Raw genomic sequence first — 20,921 nt, 5'->3', positions numbered from 1 at the left:
GCTCGAACCCGTGTCCCCTGCATTGGCAGGTGGATTCTTAACCACTGTGCCACCAGGGAAGCCCCTTTGATTTGTTTTTGTAAGTCTTTTTTCTACCCTTTTGTTCTCTTGTGATTTGATGACTGACTGTAGTGTTTTATTTGGATTCCTTCTTTTTTTTGTGTGTGTATCTATTATAGATTTTCAGTTTGCAGTTACCATGAGGTGTTTTTTTTAATAAATTTATTTTAAAAAATTTTTGACTGCATTGGGTCTTCATTGCTGCACGCTGTCTTTCTCTAGTTGTGGCAAGCAGGCTTCTCATTGTGGTGGCTTCTCTTGTTGCGGAGCACGGGCTCTGGGCCCTCAGGCTTCAGTAGTTGTGGCACATGGTCTCAGTAGTTGTGGCTTGCGGGCTCTAGAGCAAGGCTCAGTAGTTGTGGTGCACGGGCTTAGTTGCTCTGTGGCATGTGGGATCTTCCAGGACCAGGGTTCAAACCCACGTTCCCTGCTTTGGCAGGCGGATTCTTAATCACTGCACCGCCAGGGAAGTTCATAAATAACTTTTATTATGTCGAGTTATATTCCCTCTATACCCACTTTTGTAAGGGTTTTTATCATGAATGGATGTTGAATTTTATAAAATTCTTTTTCTGTATCTTTTGAGATGATCATGTAGCTTCTGTCATTTCTGCCCCTCACCCCCCCGTTTTGTTTTTTTTGGCCATGCCATGTGGCACATGGGATGTTAGTTCCCTGACTACGGATTGTACCCATGCCCCCTGCAGTGGAAGCATGGAGTCTTAACCACTGGGCCACCAGGAAAGTCCTGGTTTCTGTCCTTTCTTTTGTTAATGTGGTGTATCACATTGATTGACTTGTGTATGTTGAACCATCTTTGTGACCCTGGGATGAATCCAACTTGATTGTGGTGTATGACCTGTTTTATGTATTCTTGGATTTGGTTTGAGAATTTTTGTGTCTATATTCATCAAAGATATTGACCTGTAATTTTCTTTTTTGGTAGTGTCTTTGGTTTTGGTATCAGGGTGTGTGTTGGGTCTTCGTTTCTGTGCATGGGCTTTCTCTAGTTGCAGCAAGCGGGGGCCACTCTTCATTGCAGTGCACGGGCCTCTCACTGTTGCGGCCTCTTGTGTTGTGGAGCACAGGCTCCAGACACACAGGATCAGTAGATGTGGCTCACGGGCCTAGTTGCTCCGTGGCATGTGGGATCTTCCCAGACCAGGGCTCGAACCCATGTCCCCTGCATTGGCCGGCAAATTGTCAACCACTGCACCACCAGGGAAGCCCATTCATTCAGTTTTGATGGGCTGTATGTTTCTAGAAAGTTGTCCATTTCTTTGAGGTTGTCAAATTCGTTGGCCTATAATTATTCATAGTATTCTCTTATGGTTTTTTGTATTTCTGCAGTATCTGTTGTGATTTCTTCTCTTTCATTTCTTATTTTGTTTGTGTCTTCTCTCTTTTCTTCTTGGTGAGCCTGGCTAGAGGTTTGTCAATCTTGTTTACCCTTTCAAAAAACCAGCTCTTGGTTTTATTGATTTTTTTGTCTTGTTCTTTTATCTCTATTTAATTTATTTCCTCTCTGATCTTTATTATCTCCTTCCTTCTGCTGACTTTCAGTTTTGTTTGTACTTCTTTTTCTAATTCTTTTAGGTGGTGGGCTAGGTTGTTTATTTGAGATTTTTCTTAAAGAAGGCCTGTATTGCTATGAACTTCCCTCTAAGAACTGCATCTAAGAACTGCATCCCAGAGATATTTATGGTTGTGTTTTCATTGTCATTTGCCTCAAGGTTTTTGGGTTTTTTTTGTTTGTGGTATGCAGGCCTCTCACTGTTGTGGCCTTTCCCGTTGCGGAGCACAGGCTCCAGACTCGCAGGGTCAGCGGCCATGGCTCACGGGCCCAGCTGCTCTGAGGCATGTGGGATCTTCCCGGACCGGGGCAGGAACCTGTGTCCCCTGCATTGGCAGGCAGACTCTCAACCACTGCGCCACCAGGGAAGCCCTGCCTCAAGGTATTTTTTAATTTCTTTGATTTTTCTTGTTGACCCTTTGGTTTTTTTAGTAGTATGTTGTTTAGTCTCCATGTAATTGGTTTTTTCTTGTTTCTTTCTCTGTGGTTGATTTCTAGTTTCATGCTGTTGTGGTCAGAAAAGAGGCTTGAAATAATTTCTATACTATTAAATTTGTTGAGGCTTGTTTTGTGCCCTAGTATGTGGTCAGTCCTACAGAATGTTCCATGTGCACTTGAAAAGAATGTGTATTCTGGGTTTTTTTGGATGTAATGTCCTGAAGATACCAATTAAGTTTAACTTTTCTATTGTATTATTTAGGATCTTTGTTGCCTTATTGATTTTCTGTCTCAAAGATCTGTCCATTGATGTGAGTGGGGTTTTATTTATTTGGGTGTTCCTGTGTTGGGTGCATATATGTTGACAAGTGAAATATCCTCTCCTTGTGTTGATCTTTTTATCATTGTACAGTGTGCTTCTTTATCTTTCTTTATAGCCTTTGTTTTAAAGTCTATTTTGTCTGATATGTGTATTGTGACCCCTGCTTTCTTGTCATTTCCGTTTGCATGAAATGTCTTTTTCCATCCCCTCACTTTTAATCTGTGTGTGTCCTTTGCCCCAAAGTGGGTCTCTTGTAGGCAGCATATTGTAGGCTCTTATTTTTTTAATCCAGTCTGCCACTCTGTATCTTTTGATTGGAGCATTTAGTCCATTGACATTTAAGGTAATTATTGATAAGTATGTATTTATTGCCATTTTAAACCTTGTTTTCCCATTGATTTTTTTTATTTCTATTTTTATTATATATTTTTTTACATCTTTATTGGAGTATAATTGCTTTACAATGGTGTGTTAGTTTCTGCTTTATAACAAAGTGAATCAGCTATACATATACATATACCCTCATATCTCCTCCCTCTTTGCTCTCCCTCCCACCCTCCCTATCCCATCCCTCTACGTGGTCACAGAGCACCAAGCTGATCTCCCTGTGCTATGTGGCTGCTTCCCACTAGCTATCTATTTTACATTTGGTGGTGTATATATAAGTCCATGCCACTCTCTCACTTTGTCCCAACTTACCCTTCCTCCTCCCCGTGCCCTCAAGTCCATTCTCTACATCTGCGTCTTTATTCCTGTCCTGCCCCTAGGTTCTTCATAACTTTTTTTTAAATTCCATATATATATGTTAGCATGTGGTATTTGTTTTTCTCTTTCTGATTTACTTCACTCTGTATGACAGACTCTAGGTCCATCCACCTCACTACAAATAACTCAATTTCGTTTCTTTTTACGGCTGAGTAATATTCCATTGTATATATGTGCCACATCTTCTTTATCCATTCATCTGTTGATGGACACTTAGGTTGCTTCCATGTCCTGGCTATTGTAAATAAAGCTGCAGTGAACATTGTGGTACATGACTCTTTGAATTATGGTTTTCTCAGGATATATGCCCGGTAGTGGGATTGCTGGGTCGTATGGTAGTTCTATTTTTTGTTTTTTAGGGAACCTCCATACTGTTCTCCATAGTGGCTGTATCAAAAAAATATATAGAACGCTTCATGAATTTGCGTGTCATCCTTGTGCAGGGGCTGTGCTAATCTTCTCTGTATTGTTCCAATTTTAGTATATGGCTGCCGAAGCGAGCACTCCCGTTGATTTTGTATTTCTTCTTTGTCCCTTTCTTTTTTCTTTTGTGGTTTGATGATTTTCTTTTGTATTACGCTTATCTTCTCTTCTTTTTGTTTTTCTGTGAATCTGTTGTATGTGGTTGCCCTGTTTTTCAAGTATGTTAACTCCTTCCTATATCTACTTGCTTTAGACTGGTAGTCAAATAGGCTCAAACACCTTATAGTAAAAAAAATCTACATTTTCTTACTCTCCTCTCCGACATTTAATGATTTTGATGTCCTCTTTTGCATCTTCATGTTTATCCTTTTGCTATTCATTGTGGTTATCATTGCTTTCACAAAAATTTTTTTACTATTTTAAAAATCTGTGTACTTTCTTGTTTAAATGATTTACTTTCCAATTATGATTTTCTCTTTCCTGTAGATTCTTACTGCTTTTCGTATTTATTTATTTTTTGGCTGTGCCATGCAGCCTGTGGGATCTTACTTTCCTGACCCTGGATCAAACACAGGCCCCCTGCAGTGGCAGCACAGAGTCCTAACCACTGGACTGCCAGGGAATTCCCTCTACTTTTCTACTTAGAGAAGACCTTACAATATTTCCTTTAGGATAGGTTTAGTATTGCTGTATTCTTTTACTTTTTGCTATCTGAGAAATTCTTTATCTCTCTTTCTGTTCTAAATGATAATCTTGCTGGGTAGAGTATCCTAGGTTGCAGATTTTTCCATTTTGGGACTTTGAATATATCTTGCCACTCCCTTCTAGCCTGCAGCATTTCTGTAGAGAAATCAGCTGATAACCTTATGGTGGTTCCCTTGTAATTAATTCTTTGTTTTTCTCTTGTTGCCTTTAGAATCTTCTCTTTATCTTTAACTTTTTTTAATATGTCTTGGTGTAGGTCTGTTTAGGTTTATCTTGTTAAGAGCCCTCTGTGCTTCCTGTATCTGGATATGTTTCCTTCTTTAGGTTTGGGAAGTTTTCAGCCATAATTTCTTCAAACGCAGTTTCATTACCTTTTTCTCTTTCTTCTTCTTCTGGGATCCCTATTATGCATAGATTGGCCCACTTTATGTTATCCCATAGGTCTCATATTGCTTTCATTTTTTGTCATTTGGGTTTCTGTCTGCTGTTCTAATTGGGTGATTTCCATTATTCTGTCTTCTAGATCACTTATTTGTTCTGCATTATTCATTCCTCTGTTCATAGCCTTTGGTCCAGCTTTCATCTCTTCAAATGAATTCACTAATTTTTCTTGGCTCCTCCTTATAATTTCTAGTTCCTTTTTATAGTAGTCTGCATTTCTGTTGACAGCTTTTCTCAATTCCTTCAGTATTTTCATTATCTCCTTTTTTATTTTTATTTTTTTATTTTTTTGCGGTACGCGGGCCTCTCATTGTTGTGGCCTCTCCTGTTGCGGAGCACAGGCTCCGGATGCGCAGGCTCAATGGCCATGGCTCACAGGTCCAGTCGCTCCACGGCATGTGGGATCTTCCTGGACCAGGGCACGAACCCATGTCCCCTGCATCGGCAGGCGGACTCTCAACCACTGCACCACCAGGGAAGCCCTCCTTTTTTATTTTTGTTTAGTTCTGGCTGCATTGGGTCTTCGTTGCTGTGTGGGCTTTCTCTAGTTGTGGCAAGTGGGGGCTACTCTTCGTTGTGGTGTGCGGGCTTCTCATTGCAGTGGCTTCTCTTGTTGCGGAGCATGGGCTCTAGCTGCATGAGCTTCAGTAGTTGTGGCGCATGGGCTCAGTAGTTGTGGCTCACGGGCTCTAGAGCGCAGGCTCAGTAGTTGTGGTGCACGGGCTTAGCTGCTCTGCGGCATGTGGAATTTTCCCTGTGTCCCCTGCATTGGCAGGCAGATTCTTATGCACTGTGCCACAAGAGAAGTCCCTCATTATCTCCTTTTTGAACTTGGTGTCTATTAGACTGAAGAGGTCTGCTTCATTGTTTGTTCTTCAGGGGTATTCTCTTGATCTTTTAATTGGGAGTGGTTCCTCTGCTTCTTCATTTTACTTATATTTCTCTTGCTGAACGAGTTGAGGAGAAACAATTATCTACTGTGGTCTTGGAGGGCTATTTTTATGTGGAAACATCCCTGTGTAGCCTGTGTGGGCTTAATATTTTTGGATGTGAGGGCTGTTTTTAGTATGGATGCCTGCCACCTCTTTCCTCACTGTATGCTGGCTATCATCCCCTTGATAGGAGGTGTGACTGATGTGCTGACCAGAGCCAGCACTGGATATTGAGCAGGGCCTCCTCTTTGCTCTATGGTTTTCACTGCCTTGTCCGGGGCAGGGTGTGCTCCCCAGTTGTTGGAGTAGCAGCCCCCAGATCCGTTTCTGAGTTGCATTTCTGGTATGTGGTGCAAGGTAGGTTGGATTGGGGTGCTCCCACTGGGAGAGGAGCCATTGAGTACTCCTCCCCCTCCTGAGCTGTTCACCTGTGAGTGTGCTCCATTGTGTCACCTTTCAGCTATTGTGCAGACTCTCAGAGTACACTGTTACTGGCACTGCCCTCGGCCCCACCTCAACCATAGGTATGCTGGCAGTCCTCCCTGGTACCTCTCAGGCTTTGTTTTCACAATGCCATCAGCGCAGATCCACAGAAGTCAGGTCCCAAGACTGCAGTACTCGTGCACCTGGACCTTCTATGGGTGCTATGGAGGCAGCTCAGACCCTGGCTCAGCCCAGCCGCCTGGTGTACATGCCCACAATGCCCACAGCTGCTAAGGCCAGACCTGTCCCAGCCATGGGAGCACCAGTTTTCTGTTCAGATGTTCTGCAGGCACTGAATATACAAAGCTGGCAGCGGAGGTGTAAATCTGCAGTTCGTTCAGCCACAGGGAGAGATTTCATCTCTGCTTCCTAAGTCACACGGCCCGTGGGGCTCAGCTGTGATTTCAGCCCCACCTCTGTGTGTGGGCAACCCACTGGTGTCTGCGCCCAGGGCTGCTGAAGCAGTGGCTGGAACTTGTGAGCCTGCCCAGGTGGGAGGGAACTGAGGTGGCAGCTGGAGTGCATTGGCCTGCCCAGGCAGAAGGGAGCTGGGGCAGCGGCCAGAGCCTATGGAGGTAGGAGCTGGTGGGTGGGGAAAGAGGCTGCAATGGTGGCCCCACCTCTCCCTTCCTGCGCCACATAACAATGGCACTTCGCTTCTGTGGCAGCCTGGGCTTCTTCCATGAACACTCCTGGTCGCTGTGCTCCACACTCCAGCCCCTTTAGGCTGTCTCCATGCAGCCAACAGCAGTCCTCTCCCCGGGTCTGTCCTCTAAACCCCACGTTCCAGCACCCAGCCCCTGCCCATACCAGCAAAGGTGCTTCTAAGGCTGGGATGCACAGGGCAGTGGCACGGCCCATTTGTGTAATCTCTGGCTGTCCTTCCTGCCACTAACTGGTTGTTGCTTTCTCTGAGCCTTGGAAGCTTCTTTTCTGTCCCTGCTGATCTTTCCTCTGGTGAGGGGACTTCCCAGGGTGTGGGAACCTCTCTCCTTCAGCTCCCTCCTAGGGGTGCAGGACCCATCTGCTTCCTCTTTATTTTTTTTTCCTTTTGCCGTACCCAGTTACGTGGCGATCTTTCTTGTCCTTTCAGGTGTTTGAGGTCTTCTGCTAGTGTTCAGTAGGTGTTGTGTGAGAATTGTTCCATCTGTAAACGTATTCTTGATGTATTTGTGGGAAGAGATACGTTCCATGTCCTACTACTCCACCATCTTGATTCTGATCCCCTTTATCCATTTTTGTTTTGGCTGTGTTGGGTCTTCGTTGCTGTGCGTGGACTTTCTCTAGTTGTGGTGCGCGGGCTTCTCATTGCAGTGGCTTCTCTTGTTGCAGAACATGGGCTCCAGGCGCGTGGGCTTCAGTAGTTGTGGCACGTGGGCTCAGTAGTTGTGGCTCTCGGGCTCTAGAGCACAGGCTCTGTAGTTGTGGTGCATGGGCTTGGTTGCTCCGCGGCATGTAGGATCTTCCCAGACCAGGGATCGAACCCGTGTCCCCTGCATTGGCAGGCAGATTCTTAACCACTGCGCTACCAGGGAAGTCCCTTTTTATCCATTTTTGAATCGAGTTTCTGTTGTTAAGTTGTAGGAGTTCTTCATATATTCTGGATATTAACCACTTATCAGATATATGATTTGCAAGTATTTTCTTCCATTCCATGGGTTGCCTTTTTACTTTGTTGATTGTGTCCTTTTGATGCTCAGAAGTTTTAAATTTTGATGTAGTCCAGTTTACAATTTTTTTGTTGTTGCTTGTGCTCTTCAAGTCACATCCAAGAAATCATTGCCAAATTCAATGCCACGAAGATTTTCCCTTTTATTTCTTCTAAGAGTTTTATAGTTTCAGCTCTTATATTTAGGTCTTTGGGCTTTTCATATATAGCCTTTATTATGTTGAAGTAGAGGAACTTACCTGCCTTTTAAAGAAGGTGACACTGTTCTTAAGAGGAAATTGTCAGAAAGGTGAATTATCTCATTTGCTACTCTGTTTGAAAGTAGTTAAAAACAACTGTTTCTATTTAAATAACAAAAGAGGATTTAAATAAAATTTTTATTTATAATTTCTAAGTGTAGGAGATTGTATCTTCCCCCCAAAGCAGGGATAATTAATTGGTATGTTTATATATGCTAAAGATATATTCTTTAAAGACTACTGTGTGTAAATTGAATTTTTAAAAACTATTAGCCTCTTATGTAGAAAACAAAAGGTGGAGTCACACACCAGTGTTATAATAATATTAGCTTATATAATTGCCCATGTACAGCGTACCTTTACTGGGATCTTGACTTCTTCATATGGCTTCAAGTTACTATCAGGTGTCCTTTTATTTCAGTCTATAGGACTCCTTTTAGCATTTCTTGTAGGGCAGATCTAGTGGTGGTGAATTCCCTCAGTTTTTGTTTAGATGGGAATGTCTTTTGATTTCTCCTCAGTTTTGCCAGATATAGGATTTTTGGTTGACAGTGTTTTTCTTTTAGCACTTGGAATATATCAACCTACTGCCTTCAGTTCTCCAAAGTTTCTGATGAGAAATCTGCTGATAATCCCATTGAGGATTCCTTGTATTTGATGAGTCACTTCTCTTGTGCTGCTTCCCAGGTTCTCTTTGTCTTTCAACAGTTTGATTATAATTTTTTCCTGGTGTGGGTCTCTGAGTTCATTTTACTTAAAGTTCATTAAGCTTCTTGGATGTTTATATTTCATGTCTTTAGTCAAATTTGGAAAATTTTTTGCCATTATTTCTTCACATATTCTCTCTGCCCCTTTCTCTCTTCTTCTGGGACTTCCACAATGTGTATGTTGATCTGTTTGATGGTGTCTCATGGGTCCCTTAGGCTCTGTTCACTTCAATAATTTTTCTTTCTGTTCCTTAGACTTGATAATTGCAGTTGTCCTAGACTTTTTTTAAAAAAAATATTTAGGCTGTGCCAGGTCTTAGTTGCCACTTGCGGACTCTTAGTTGTGGCATGTGGGCTTCTTAGTTGTGGCATGTGAACTCTTAGTTGTGGCTTGCATGCAGAATCTAGTTCCCCGACCAGGGATCAAACCCAGGCCCCCCCGGCATTGAGAGCGCAGAGTCTTACCCACTGGACCACCAGGGAAGTCCCCTCAATTGTCCTTTGATTTCACTGATGGTTTCATTTACCTACTCAAATCTGCCTTTGAATCACTCTAGTGAATTTTTCAACTCAGTTATTGTACTTTACAGCTTCAGAATTTCTTTTTGGTTTCTTTTTAAGTTTTCTGTCTCGTTGATATTTCCATTTTGTTCTCTATGTCGTTTTCTTGACGTTTTTCCGCATCTTCCTTTAGTTCTTTGAGTATCTTTAAGACAGTTGTTTATCTAGTAGAGCTGTCATCACATCTTTTTCAGGAACAGTTTGTTTGTTTTTGTCCCTTTAAATGAGTCATATTTTCCTATTTCTTTATATGTCTTGTATTCTTGTTGAAAACCGGACATTTAAATCTAATGATGTGGTGACTCTGGAAATCAGAATCTCCCCTTTTCCCAGGGTTTGCTGTTTGTTTGTTTGGAATGTTGTAGGCTGTCTCTGTGCCAAGAATCAGTCTGAGGTGTGGACTTAAAGTCTTCTCAGGTCTTTTTTGAGCCTTTGCCTTCCCCTGGGTATGCATGATGACTGTCTAACTTCCTCTGAATATGTGGTTGCTTTTGAATCCAATAGTCCTCAATATCTGGCTCCCAAAAGGAGAAAAAGAGAAAAATGAAGGGATGAGGGGGGGAGAAGCACTGGTGCTTTAAATCCCCTTGAAGTCACTTCAGCCAGAGGGGGAGTGCAACAGCAGGGGGAGGTGTAACAACAGTGTCCGCCGCCTCTTTGCACCTCTGAGATCAGAAGCAGCGCGATCAGCCCTGATCAGAGCAGATCCCTGATATTTGGAGGACAGCGTCCTCATTGCCAACCCTGGCTCCCACAGGCTGTGTGCGCAAGCTGCTCCAGGAACACATGCAAGGCTGCCTGCACAGGGATGGGCACTGGGTAGCTGCGATTGTGCTAAGGGCTGAAATTCACCAAAATTTATCCAAACATTCCTCTGCACATTTGCAAGTCCTCAGTAGACTCCAGGAGTTCTAGAACAGTTACATCAGACAGATGCTGCCAGTGCATTTGTTGTCTATGTGGGGAGCCAGATTTCTGGTGCTTCCTACTCTGCTACCTTCCCAGAATACTCCGTGTAAATTAAATTTAAAAAAAAAAGATAATCTTAACCCCTCAGACTACCATTGTTTTGTGCACACAGGTGCACGTGCACACACAACACCCTCGAGGGAGCATTGTCACCCAGCTCCAAAGCCTCTTCTGAGGCAGGCAGCCTGCACACAGCAGTGGGCTGGAGAGAGCCAACCCCAAGAATGCTCCAGATCTGAGGCTGTTCCCAGCACAGACAGCTCACAGAAGGACATTGGGATAGTCACTTTCCCCTTCCTGGGGCTTGAGTTACTCATTGAAAGAGTGTGGGAGTTGGACTAGGTCAGTGTTTCTTCAGTGAAACCACAGAACAAACTTTCTTACATAGAACGCTGATAATAATTATTTCAGTGAAAAAAAAATTATCAGATCAAGAAAACTCCCAGATTCAGCAATGTATAAAGTGAAAATAAAATAGAGTAACTAAATGAACTATTACAGACGTTTTAGAACACTGGTCCAGTTTTTAGTGAATTACAGGAGATTTATGAAAGCACAGAGATGTAGAAAGCAGAGACAGCATAAGTCAAGTTAACCTTTTACCATAACTCATTGATTTGCAGTGGAAATGGAAGGTGGATATAATCTGGAAATCTGTAGGCAATTCTCTTTTCCTGATCTGGGCCTCAGTTTCCTCATCTGTAAAACTGGGCCTGAAGTAATTCTTTTTTTTAAATTTTATTTATTTATTTATTTTTATATTGAATTTTTGGCTGAGTTGGGTCTTCGTTGCTGTGCGCTGGGTTTCTCTAGTTATGGTGAGTGGGGGCTACTCTTTGTTGCGGTGCGCGGGCTTCTCATTGCGGTGGCTTCTCTTGTTGCAGAGCATGGGCTCTAGGCATGTGGGCTTCAGTAGTTGTGGCACGTGGGCTCGGTAGTTGTGGCTTGCGGGCTCTAGAGCGCACGCTCAGTAGATGTGGCACACGGGCTTAGTTGCTCCGCGGCATGTGGGATCTTCCCAGGCCAGGGCTCGAAACCGTGTCCCCTGCATTGGCAGTCGGATTCTTAACCACTGTGCCACCAGGGAAGCCCTGAAGTAATTCTTTAAGAAGGCTTTTCAGTTACTCTGGAATAAATTTTTGGTTCTGTGATCACAGGGAATTAAACTGACAGAGGTGGTGAGGGGGTTGTTGGAGGGTGGGGGAGTGGGTGTGGTGTGGCGGCCGGGCTTGTTTTCAGACTCCCCTGTTCTGTTCTGCTCCTACCACATGCAGTTCCTCAGAGTGTGACAGGCCAGGGTGGGACAAGAAGCAGCTGCGTTCTTGGTTGGATTAAAGGGTGCAGGTGAATCTCCATGACCTGGAGGGAGGGTTGCTTCCCTTGTTTCCCAAAGATGGTTTTAGGAAGTACAAAGACAAACATTTTTAAATTTTTTTGTATATTCTTTAATATTTTAAAAATGTGTAGCTAGCACATCATACCTATTATTTTAGAGATGTTAACTGCTTAGGATGTGGCTCCACTTTAAAAAATGGAAAACGTTAAGTGCCATTTCATTATTGTGGAAGTATGATGGGGAGGGGAGTGATAAGAATGACTATATGAGAAGCCTTGGCCTGTGGGATAGGCCCCTCGAGGTGGCACCTCAGCAGTATGGCTGTGACACGCCTTATCCTTGCAGTGGGCATTGTAGAGGGCAGAGAGGGAGCTTAGCATTCCTGTTGAAAGAGGAGACTGAGGCCCAGAGGGGAGATGGTCCCCCAAGACACTGCTGGGAAGTGGTGTTGAGTGGACCAGTGCTAGACTCTTCCTCCTCTGATGTCCCACAGGGTATCTGCATCCCTTCTGAGCATCCCAGACAGAAGGCTCAGAGCCCAGCTCTGGAGTGTCTTGTCCTAGAGGTTTTTTTTTTTTTTTTGGTTGGGGGGGGACGGTGTGCTGAGCAGCATGCAGGATCTTAGTTCCCCCACCAGGGATGGAACCTGTGCCCCCAACCCCTGCATTGGGAGCGTGGAGTCTGAAGCACTGCACCACCAGGGAAGTCCCCTAGAGGATTTCTTCTAGCTGGTGCCCAGTAGCTCTCTAGTGGGCCCCTCGGCTGCTGGAACCCTGGTGTGGGGCTCTCTGGTCGCTCCAGCAGGTGGGGTTAGGGTATGCACAGCGATTCTAGCCCCTCCACTCTTTGTGCACCTGCTTCTTGGAGGACATACTGTCTCTTCTTCCGTTTGTTTGAGCAGAGGGTTCACTTTGTTTTGTTTTTTCCCCAAATGGGACTAGCTTTATTGCTTACTATAAAAATTGAAAATTGTTCATATAAAAGAATACATAAGCACTATAAAGAATCAAATATGTCTCTGTATGCATGTATAGGATAAGATAAATTACTTAAACCCTACTATCCAGGGATAATCACTTAACTGTCTAGATTTTTTTCTCTCTGTTTATATACCTAGTTGATATCAATTTCCATATGATTTTATAAAAATGAAATTATGTTGCTCATCTGTTACATGCTTTTTTCCCCCCAACAATAAATGTGTTATGGACGTCTTAACATATCAGTAGAGATCCTTGTCTTCAGTTTTCACGGCTGCAGAGTATTCTCTTCTGTGGGTAGCCTTGACATAATTTATTTAATCCTCTTTAATGGAAGTTTTGGTGGCATCCAGTATTTGGCCCTGTTAATGTGATAAATATCCTTGCATGCTCATCCAAGCATTTGCTTTTCTGGATTTCTTACTGTATATTTTTAGATACAGAACTGTGGGTCAAACATTAAGTACATTAAAATTTTTAATGCATGTTTTAAACTGCCTCCTGGAGAAGTGGGAATGATTCAGTCCAACAGTCTTGGCTGGTAGGATGGTTGTTGAATGACTACAGGTAGCTGCGGGCTTTCTTTGGGTCCCTTAGACTGTGCAGTCCCCCAGCCCCGATTATTTCCTGGGCATTTGTGGGTGGACAGCCCTGCCTGTCTTCTACTCCAAATGACAGGAGGCCTGCTTCTCCCATCCATCCCCCAGAATGCGGTTCGTGTTCCACGGGACTTTGAGGGCTGCAGTGTCCTCCGCAAGTACCTGGGCCAGCTCCACTACCTGCAGAGTCGGGTCCCCATGGGCTCAGGCCAGGAGGCCGCTGTTTCTGTCACCTGGTGAGAGCTGGCAGGGCTGGGGGGAGCCTGGAGGTTGCCTGGGACAGCCCGGGGGTGTCTGGGTGGTGGGGATGCCCCTCTTCCCCCGCCCCCCGCTTTCTTTTCCTTGCTACACAGCATGGGGAGTGGCTTGGTGTGGTCTCCCCAGGCTTCCCTCCCATCCGACACCACACTGGGGGTGGCGGGTCGCTTCACCAGCTCCTTCACTCGAAATGACTGGGGTGACCTGTCCACAGGACTGAGATCTTCTCAGGCAAGTCTGTGGCCCATGAAGACATCAAGTATGAGCAGGCCTGCATTCTCTACAACCTTGGTGAGCCACCTAACCCTTCCCCATGGCCCTACCTCCCAGCCCTGCCCACCCCACCCCACCTCAGCTCAGCAGGCCGCCACAAGGGCAGTGGGCTGATGGAAGGTAGACACCTGGATTCTGACCCTCCCCCTGCCTTCCCACAGCTCCGCTGGTGCCTCTCTTCTGGCCCACAGGGAGCCAGCCTGCTGGGGAGAGGCTCTGCCAGGCTGGCTGCCACATGGTGTTGCTAGTGTGCTCTGGCCCAGAGGGGTGGCCTCTCTCTTCTGACTGGACAGATCCCGGCCCCCCTTGTGGCTTGGGTTGCTTCCAGCAGGAGGAGAACAAGGCTGGCCTAGACTGGCCTTGCCGTCAACCCTGATGGCTCAGCCTCAGCCTGGGGAGCCCCGAGTCCTGTGTAGGCAATCCCTGAGGCTCTGAGACTGGACTTGTAGGCTGAGGGCTGTGGATGGCAGGAGCCCCTTCCCTTCCACCCCATCCCTGCCTGGTGCAGAGCCAGAGACCGAGACCCCATTTACTCCAGCTTTGGTGTCCTTGGACCAACTGCCCCAGACCCCTGTTGTCCTGATCATGGGTGACACCAGCAGCCCCAGGCTAGCCCTGACCCCGTGTTCTGTGCCTCCCCAGGGGCGCTGCACTCCATGCTGGGGGCCATGGACAAGCGCATGTCTGAGGAGGTGAGGAGGGTAGGGGCAGTGGGTGGGTCGTAGGACAGAACCAGGGAGGGGTGCTGAGTGTTGTCAGCCTCCAGAGTGTGAATCCTGCCCGTGGAGTGGACACCGGCAGCTCTGCGGCTCTGCTTCTGGCATCCTCCCCTGTTCTCTCCCAGGGCATGAAGGTCTCCTGCACTCACTTCCAGTGCGCAGCAGGTGCCTTTGCCTACCTGCGCGAGCACTTCCCTCATGCCTACAGCGTTGACATGAGCCGGCAGATCCTCACTCTCAATGTCAACCTCATGCTGGTGAGGAGACGCCCTTGTTGGGGCCGAGTTGAATCCAGGGCCGGGCACGGTTAGGGCTGGATCCTAGAGGTCCTGTGCACATGGCAGTGAGGGACAAGCAGAGGCCTGGGCTTTGATCTTTTGAGCCCCAGGTGGATCAGGAGCAGGGCTGTGCTGCTTGGAGTGCGGGAGGCTGGGCGGAGAGGGCATCCGTGTGGTCTGTGCCGGTGAGGAATGGAGTGCATCTCCATCTGCTCTTCCAGGGCCAGGCTCAGGAGTGCCTTCTGGAGAAGTCCATGTTGGACAACAGGAAGAGCTTTCTGGTGGCTCGCATCAGTGCACAGGTAGGGACAGGGATAGACGGTGGCCCACAAGGGACTGATGCCAGGCTTTTGGTTTACTCCCGATCCCCAACTATAGCCCTGTCCTGGCTTCTAGGTGGTGGATTACTACAAGGAGGCGTGCCGGGCCTTGGAGAACCCCGATACCGCCTCACTGCTGGGCCGGATCCAGAAGGACTGGAAGAAGCTGGTACAGATGAAGATCTACTACTTTGCGGCTGTGGCTCATGTGAGGGCACCGTGGCCACCAGGGCTGGGCTGGGCTGAGTTGCCATAGCTCAGGAAGTAAGTAGTGACATCTCTTCTTTCCCAGTTGCACATGGGGAAGCAGGCTGAGGAGCAGCAGAAGTTCGGAGAGCGGGTGAGTGAGCCGTGGCAAGGAGGGGACTCTGGACTGGTCCCAGCCTTGTTAGTCAGATCCTCGTGGGGACCCTTCTTCTGTCTCTCACCCCCACATCCCTGGCTGCCCCCCTCCCCCCCCACCGCTGTAGACCTGGTGTTCCTCATGTGTTGTCCCATCTGTGCAGCCTTCATCCCCAGGGGACGGAGGAGGCGCAGCAGGCTCCCCTCAGGGGATGTTGGTGGGAGATGTAGGCTGTGGGGTGGAGCTGGAAGGTAGATGCTAAGCGTGGTGCTGTTGGCTGGGCTGGCGCGTGGCTACCTCCTCAGCTCCTTGTCTTCTGATGGGTCACCTGATGGCCACACAGGCTCGGTGGGGGTTGGGGTGGCAGAAGGAGTAGGGTCCAAGCAGGGAAGGACGGACTGGTCTCTGTCCCCCGCAGGTCGCATACTTCCAGAGTGCCCTGGACAAGCTCAATGAAGCCATCAAGCTGGCCAAGGTAAAGATGAGGAAGAGCCTGGCTGCCCCTCGGAGCCTGGGAAGACAAGGAGCAAGCCTGCTGGGGCTGAGGGGTGTCCTGGCACTGGCTGTGGTTGGCACTGAGCACCCCCATCCCTACCCTACAGGGCCAGCCTGACACTGTGCAAGATGCACTTCGCTTCACTATGGACGTCATTGGGGGAAAGTGAGTTTCTGGGGTTCGGGGTGGCCCTGGTTCCTTTTTGTTAGGAAGGGTCTTGGCCTTTTGCCTGCATTGTTGGGAGGAAGCCACCAGGGCCAGAGAGTAGTGGCCCATGTGGGAGGCTAGGTCCTGGATCCCTGCTGATCACTCAAGACTCCCCATTCCTCCTTCTCCTGACCCCCAGATACAATTCTGCCAAGAAGGACAATGATTTCATCTACCACGAGGCTGTCCCAGCACTGGACACCCTTCAGCCTGTAAAAGGTCTGAAGCTGAGGGGAGGCCGAGGATCGGGGTAGGGGATGAAGATGGGACAGAAGAGAGGCAGTCGAGGTTCGAGTGGGCCTGGTCTCCACGATTCTTCCTCACCCCTCCCAGGTGCCCCCTTGGTGAAGCCCTTACCAGTGAACCCCACAGACCCAGCTGTTACGGGCCCTGACATCTTCACCAAACTGGTACCCATGGCTGCCCATGAAGCCTCGTCGCTGTACAGGTGGGCAGGATAGGCAGGCCCTATTAGCCCAGGGCGGGTTGGAATATCTCAGCAGACACGGGCGTCCAGCAAATTGCTTTCACTTCTCCTGCAGTGAGGAGAAGGCCAAGCTGCTTCGGGAGATGATGGCCAAGATTGAGGACAAGAATGAGGTCCTGGAGTAAGTGCAGGGCTTGGGTGGGAGGCATGGAGGGTACACACCAGACCTCTGTGGGGTCCCCAGTGCTGCCTGCGACAGGGAGAGGAGTAAATGAAAGGTCTGTTGGCACCAGCAGGCCTCCTGGCTGCGTCCTCCCTGCCCAGGGTCTTGTATGCTAGATTTGTAAGTTGAGAGTCACGCATCTTGAGAGGAGGATGTCCCACTGTTTTCAGCAGTGCCCTGGGCATGTTCTGTGGTGGCAGTTGGGATGCTGATTTGTTGTCTGCTAGGACCTCAGACCTTGCTTCAGTGGTGGGAGCTTGCCCTAGTGGGCTTCTTGTGTAGCTGAGGGGTTGAGCCAGCACCCACCTGGTCCCGTTGCCCCTCAACAGCCAGTTCATGGATTCAATGCAGCTGGATCCTGAGACAGTGGACAACCTTGATGCCTACAGCCACATCCCACCCCAGCTCATGGAGAAGTGCGCAGCTCTCAGCGTCCGGCCCGACACCGTCAGGAACCTCGTCCAGTCCATGCAAGGTGAGTGAGGAGGAGAAGCAGCAGGTGGAGGGCGGGAACGTGGGAGTCATCTGCTGCGGCCTTCTCTGTCCCTTGTTGACCGAGGATAGAGGTTTTCACCTCTCCCAGCACCTGTCAGAGCACCCGCTGCACAGTTCAGTGAACTACCACACCCTGTGTGCCCTCTGTCTTGCTCAGCCAGCACTGGGCTGCACACAAGCCTGACTGAGGGGGCGGATCTGCCTCCTGGGGATGGGCCAGATTGGATGCCTGGTCTGCCTGCCACAGGAGCTGACCCCGCCTCCTCTAAACATGCCCCCAGTGCTGTCAGGTGTGTTCACGGATGTGGAGGCCTCCCTGAAGGACATCAGGGACCTGCTGGAGGAGGATGAGCTGCTAGAGCAGAAGATGCAGGAGGCAGTGAGCCAGGCAGGGGCCAGCACGGCTATCTCCAAGGCCGAGCTGGCAGAGGTGAGGCGAGAATGGGCCAAGTACATGGAGGTCCATGAGAAGGCCTCCTTCACCAACAGCGAGCTGCACCGTGCCATGAATCTGCATGTTGGCAACCTGCGCCTGCTCAGTGGGCCTCTGGACCAGGTCCGGGCTGCCCTGCCCACGCCAGCCCTCACCCCAGGTGAGCCCCCTTCCTGTCCCCATGGAGAGAGGCTTGGCGCTGGGGTTTTCTCTGGCCTCACTGACCACTGCCGCTCCCAGAGGACAAGGCAGTGCTGCAGAACCTGAAGCGCATCCTGGCCAAGGTGCAGGAGATGCGGGACCAGCGTGTGTCCCTGGAACAGCAGCTGCGTGAGCTTATCCAGAAGGATGACATCACGGCGTCACTGGTTACCACAGACCACTCAGAGATAAAGGTGGGGCTGGGTGAGCAGTATGCAGGGGCTGACTCTAGGCTCCACCCTTAGGTGGTGAGGCCCTGAGTGTCTGTCCTCCACCCCCCAACACACTCCCTTAGAAGCTGTTTGAGGAGCAGCTGAAGAAGTATGATCAGCTGAGGGTGTACCTGGAGCAGAACCTGGCCGCCCAGGACAACATTCTCCGGGCACTGACAGAGGCCAACGTGCAGTACGCATCTGTGCGGCGGGTGCTCGGTGAACTGGACCAAAAGTCAGTGTCTGGCCCTGTGCCTCTACCCAGTCCTGCCCAGAGCTGGGCTCCAGCTACTCACCTCCTGCCGGCCCTTCTGCCCGCCAGGTGGAACTCCACGCTGCAGACCCTGGTGGCCTCCTATGAAGCCTATGAGGACCTGATGAAGAAGTCCCAGGAGGGCAAGGACTTCTATGCAGACCTGGAGAGCAAGGTGGCTGCTCTCCTCGAACGGGCACAGTCCACCTGCCAGGCCCGTGAGGCAGCCCGCCAGCAGCTCCTGGACAGGTGAGTGTGGCCCTGGGGCCGGGGTGCGGCTGCAGCCGAGACCGAGGTCGGGCTGAGGGGATGGTGTGGCTCCGCTTCTTCCCTACCTCGTCCTACAGGGAGCTGAAGAAGAAGCCGCCGCCACGGCCCACGGCCCCAAAGCCGCTGCTGCCCCGCAGGGAGGAGGGCGAGGCAGTGGAGGCCGGGGACCTGCCTGAGGAGCTGCGCAGCCTGCCCCCCGACACCTTCCTGGGGGCCGCTGCCCCACTCCACTTCCCCCCCGGCCCCTTCCCCAGCTCTGCAGGCCCAGGACCCCACTATCTCTCAGGCGCCTTACCGCCTGGTACCTACTCGGGTCCTGCTCAGATGTTGCAGCCCAGGGCCCCCCAGGCCCTAGGGCACCCTGTGGTGGCCATGGCACCTGGACCTGCTCTCTACACAGCCGGGGCCTACACACCAGAGCTGGGCCTCGTGCCGCGATCCTCGCCGCAGCATGGCATGGTGAGCAGTCCCTATGGGGGGGTGGGGCCCGGGCCCACCCCACCAGCTGCAGGCCTGCCCTCAGCCCCACCTCCCCAGTTCTCGGGCCCTGAGTTGGCTGTGGGGATTCGGCCAGCCACCACCACAGTAGATAGCGTCCAGGCCCCCATCTCCAGCCACACGGCACCACGGCCAAACCCTGCCCCTGCTCCTCCCCGGCCCCGCTTTCCGGGGCCGCCCCCCCAGCCACTGCCCGTGCCCTATACCTACCCGATGGGGGCCAAGCCACCCCTCGCAGCTCCCCCAGCCCAGCACCACTTTTCTCCTGGGATGCCCACAGGTTTTTCAGCCCCGAGGACTGGGCCCCAGCCTCATCCCACACGAGCAGTGTTTGGGCCCCAGCCTCCCCAGCAGCCCCTTCCACTCCAGCATCCGCACCTCTTCCCACCCCAGCCTTCAGGACTGGTACCCCCCCAGACCCCCTATCCCTTTGCCCCTCAGCCTGGTGTCCTGGGGCAGCCACCGCCCACCCTGCATACCCAGCTCTACCCAGGCCCCTCTCAGGACCCTCTGCCCCCCCACTCAGGGGTGCTGCCTTTCCCCAGCCCTGGGCCCCCTCAGCCTCCCCATCCCACCCTGGCATATGGTCCTGCCCCTTCCCCCAGGCCCCTGGGCCCCCAGGCCCCCGCACTCCCCATTCGAGGCCCTCCGCCTGCCAGCCAGCCTGCCCCCACTCCCCACCTGGTGCCTTCACCTGCCCCATCACCGGGGCCCGGCCCCGCCCCTCCTCGGCCCCCTGCAGCAGAGCCAGCCGTGTGTCTGTGCCGAGGTGCTGCGAGTGCAGATCTGCTCTCCTCCAGCCCTGAGAGTCAGCATGGAGGCGCTCAGCCTCCTGGGGGTGGGCAGCCCCTGCTGCAGCCTACTAAGGTGGATGCGGCTGAGGGCCGGCGGCCACAGGCCCTGCGGCTGATCGAGCAGGACCCCTATGAGCACCCGGAGAGGCTGCAGCAGTTGCAGCAGGAGCTGGAGGCCTTTCGGGGCCAGCTGGGCGATGCGGGGGCTCTGGACGCTATCTGGCGGGAGCTACAAGACGCACAGGAGCACGATGCCCGTGGCCGTTCCATCGCCATCGCCCGCTGCTACTCACTGAAGAACCGGCACCAGGATGTCATGCCCTACGACAGCAACCGTGTGGTGCTGCGCTCGGGCAAGGACGACTACATCAACGCCAGCCGCGTGGAGGGGCTCTCACCGTACTGCCCACCTTTGGTGGCCACCCAGGCCCCCCTGCCTGGCACATCTGCCGACTTCTGGCTCATGGTGCATGAGCAGAAAGTGTCAGTCATTGTCATGCTCGTGTCCGAGGCCGAGGTGGAAAAGGTGAGAGGGAGAGGTTGGGTGGGTGCCCAGCAGGGAAACTGGAAAACCAGCCCTAACTGCCCTGTTTGTCCTTCAGCAAAAGGTGGCTCGCTACTTCCCTACCGAGAGGGGCCAGCCCATGGTGCACGGTGCCCTGAGCTTGGCCCTGAGCAGTGTTCGCACCACCGAGACCCATGTGGAGCGGGTGCTGAGCCTGCAGTTCCGGGACCAGAGCCTCAAGCGCTCGCTCGTGCACCTCCACTTCCCCACGTGGCCAGAGTTGTGCGTCTGCTGCCCTGGGCGGTGGTTGGGGGGCTGGGAGGGTGGTGCGGCCTTGGAGCAGGTCTGACTCAGAGACGCCGCCCCACCCTGCAGAGGCCTGCCGGACAGCCCCGGCAACCTGCTGCACTTCATCCAGGAGGTGCACGCTCATTACCTGCATCAGCGCCCCCTGCACACGCCTGTCGTCGTCCACTGCAGGTAGGTGTGGGTAGCTCCCGAGCGGCCCTCCTCT

General features: G+C 50.6%; 1 protein-coding gene and 1 non-coding gene across 2 annotated transcripts in view; one reads left to right on the top strand and one right to left on the bottom strand.

Moving 5' to 3' along the window:
* Window positions 1–20,921, top strand: part of PTPN23 (protein tyrosine phosphatase non-receptor type 23) — a 37,764-nt gene that overhangs the window by 15,680 nt on the left and 1,163 nt on the right. Inside the window, exons 3-22 of the mRNA XM_032648318.1 lie at window positions 13,311–13,438; window positions 13,675–13,751; window positions 14,376–14,425; window positions 14,578–14,709; window positions 14,952–15,032; window positions 15,127–15,258; window positions 15,343–15,390; window positions 15,812–15,868; window positions 15,996–16,054; window positions 16,236–16,315; window positions 16,430–16,544; window positions 16,639–16,704; window positions 17,076–17,221; window positions 17,523–17,834; window positions 17,915–18,069; window positions 18,171–18,322; window positions 18,410–18,589; window positions 18,688–20,428; window positions 20,505–20,689; window positions 20,783–20,887. Of these exons, the coding sequence (XP_032504209.1) occupies window positions 13,311–13,438; window positions 13,675–13,751; window positions 14,376–14,425; window positions 14,578–14,709; window positions 14,952–15,032; window positions 15,127–15,258; window positions 15,343–15,390; window positions 15,812–15,868; window positions 15,996–16,054; window positions 16,236–16,315; window positions 16,430–16,544; window positions 16,639–16,704; window positions 17,076–17,221; window positions 17,523–17,834; window positions 17,915–18,069; window positions 18,171–18,322; window positions 18,410–18,589; window positions 18,688–20,428; window positions 20,505–20,689; window positions 20,783–20,887 (4,001 nt within the window). The remainder of the gene's footprint in view (window positions 1–13,310; window positions 13,439–13,674; window positions 13,752–14,375; window positions 14,426–14,577; window positions 14,710–14,951; window positions 15,033–15,126; window positions 15,259–15,342; window positions 15,391–15,811; window positions 15,869–15,995; window positions 16,055–16,235; window positions 16,316–16,429; window positions 16,545–16,638; window positions 16,705–17,075; window positions 17,222–17,522; window positions 17,835–17,914; window positions 18,070–18,170; window positions 18,323–18,409; window positions 18,590–18,687; window positions 20,429–20,504; window positions 20,690–20,782; window positions 20,888–20,921) is intronic.
* On the bottom strand, window positions 3,557–3,660 carry LOC116762997. Its single transcript, XR_004352414.1, has one exon. It is a non-coding gene; the product is annotated as a U6 spliceosomal RNA (small nuclear RNA).

This window comes from Phocoena sinus, chromosome 11, assembly GCF_008692025.1.
Source record: "Phocoena sinus isolate mPhoSin1 chromosome 11, mPhoSin1.pri, whole genome shotgun sequence".
Lineage (NCBI taxonomy): Eukaryota > Metazoa > Chordata > Mammalia > Artiodactyla > Phocoenidae > Phocoena > Phocoena sinus.
This window is presented reverse-complemented; position numbering and strand designations above follow the sequence as displayed.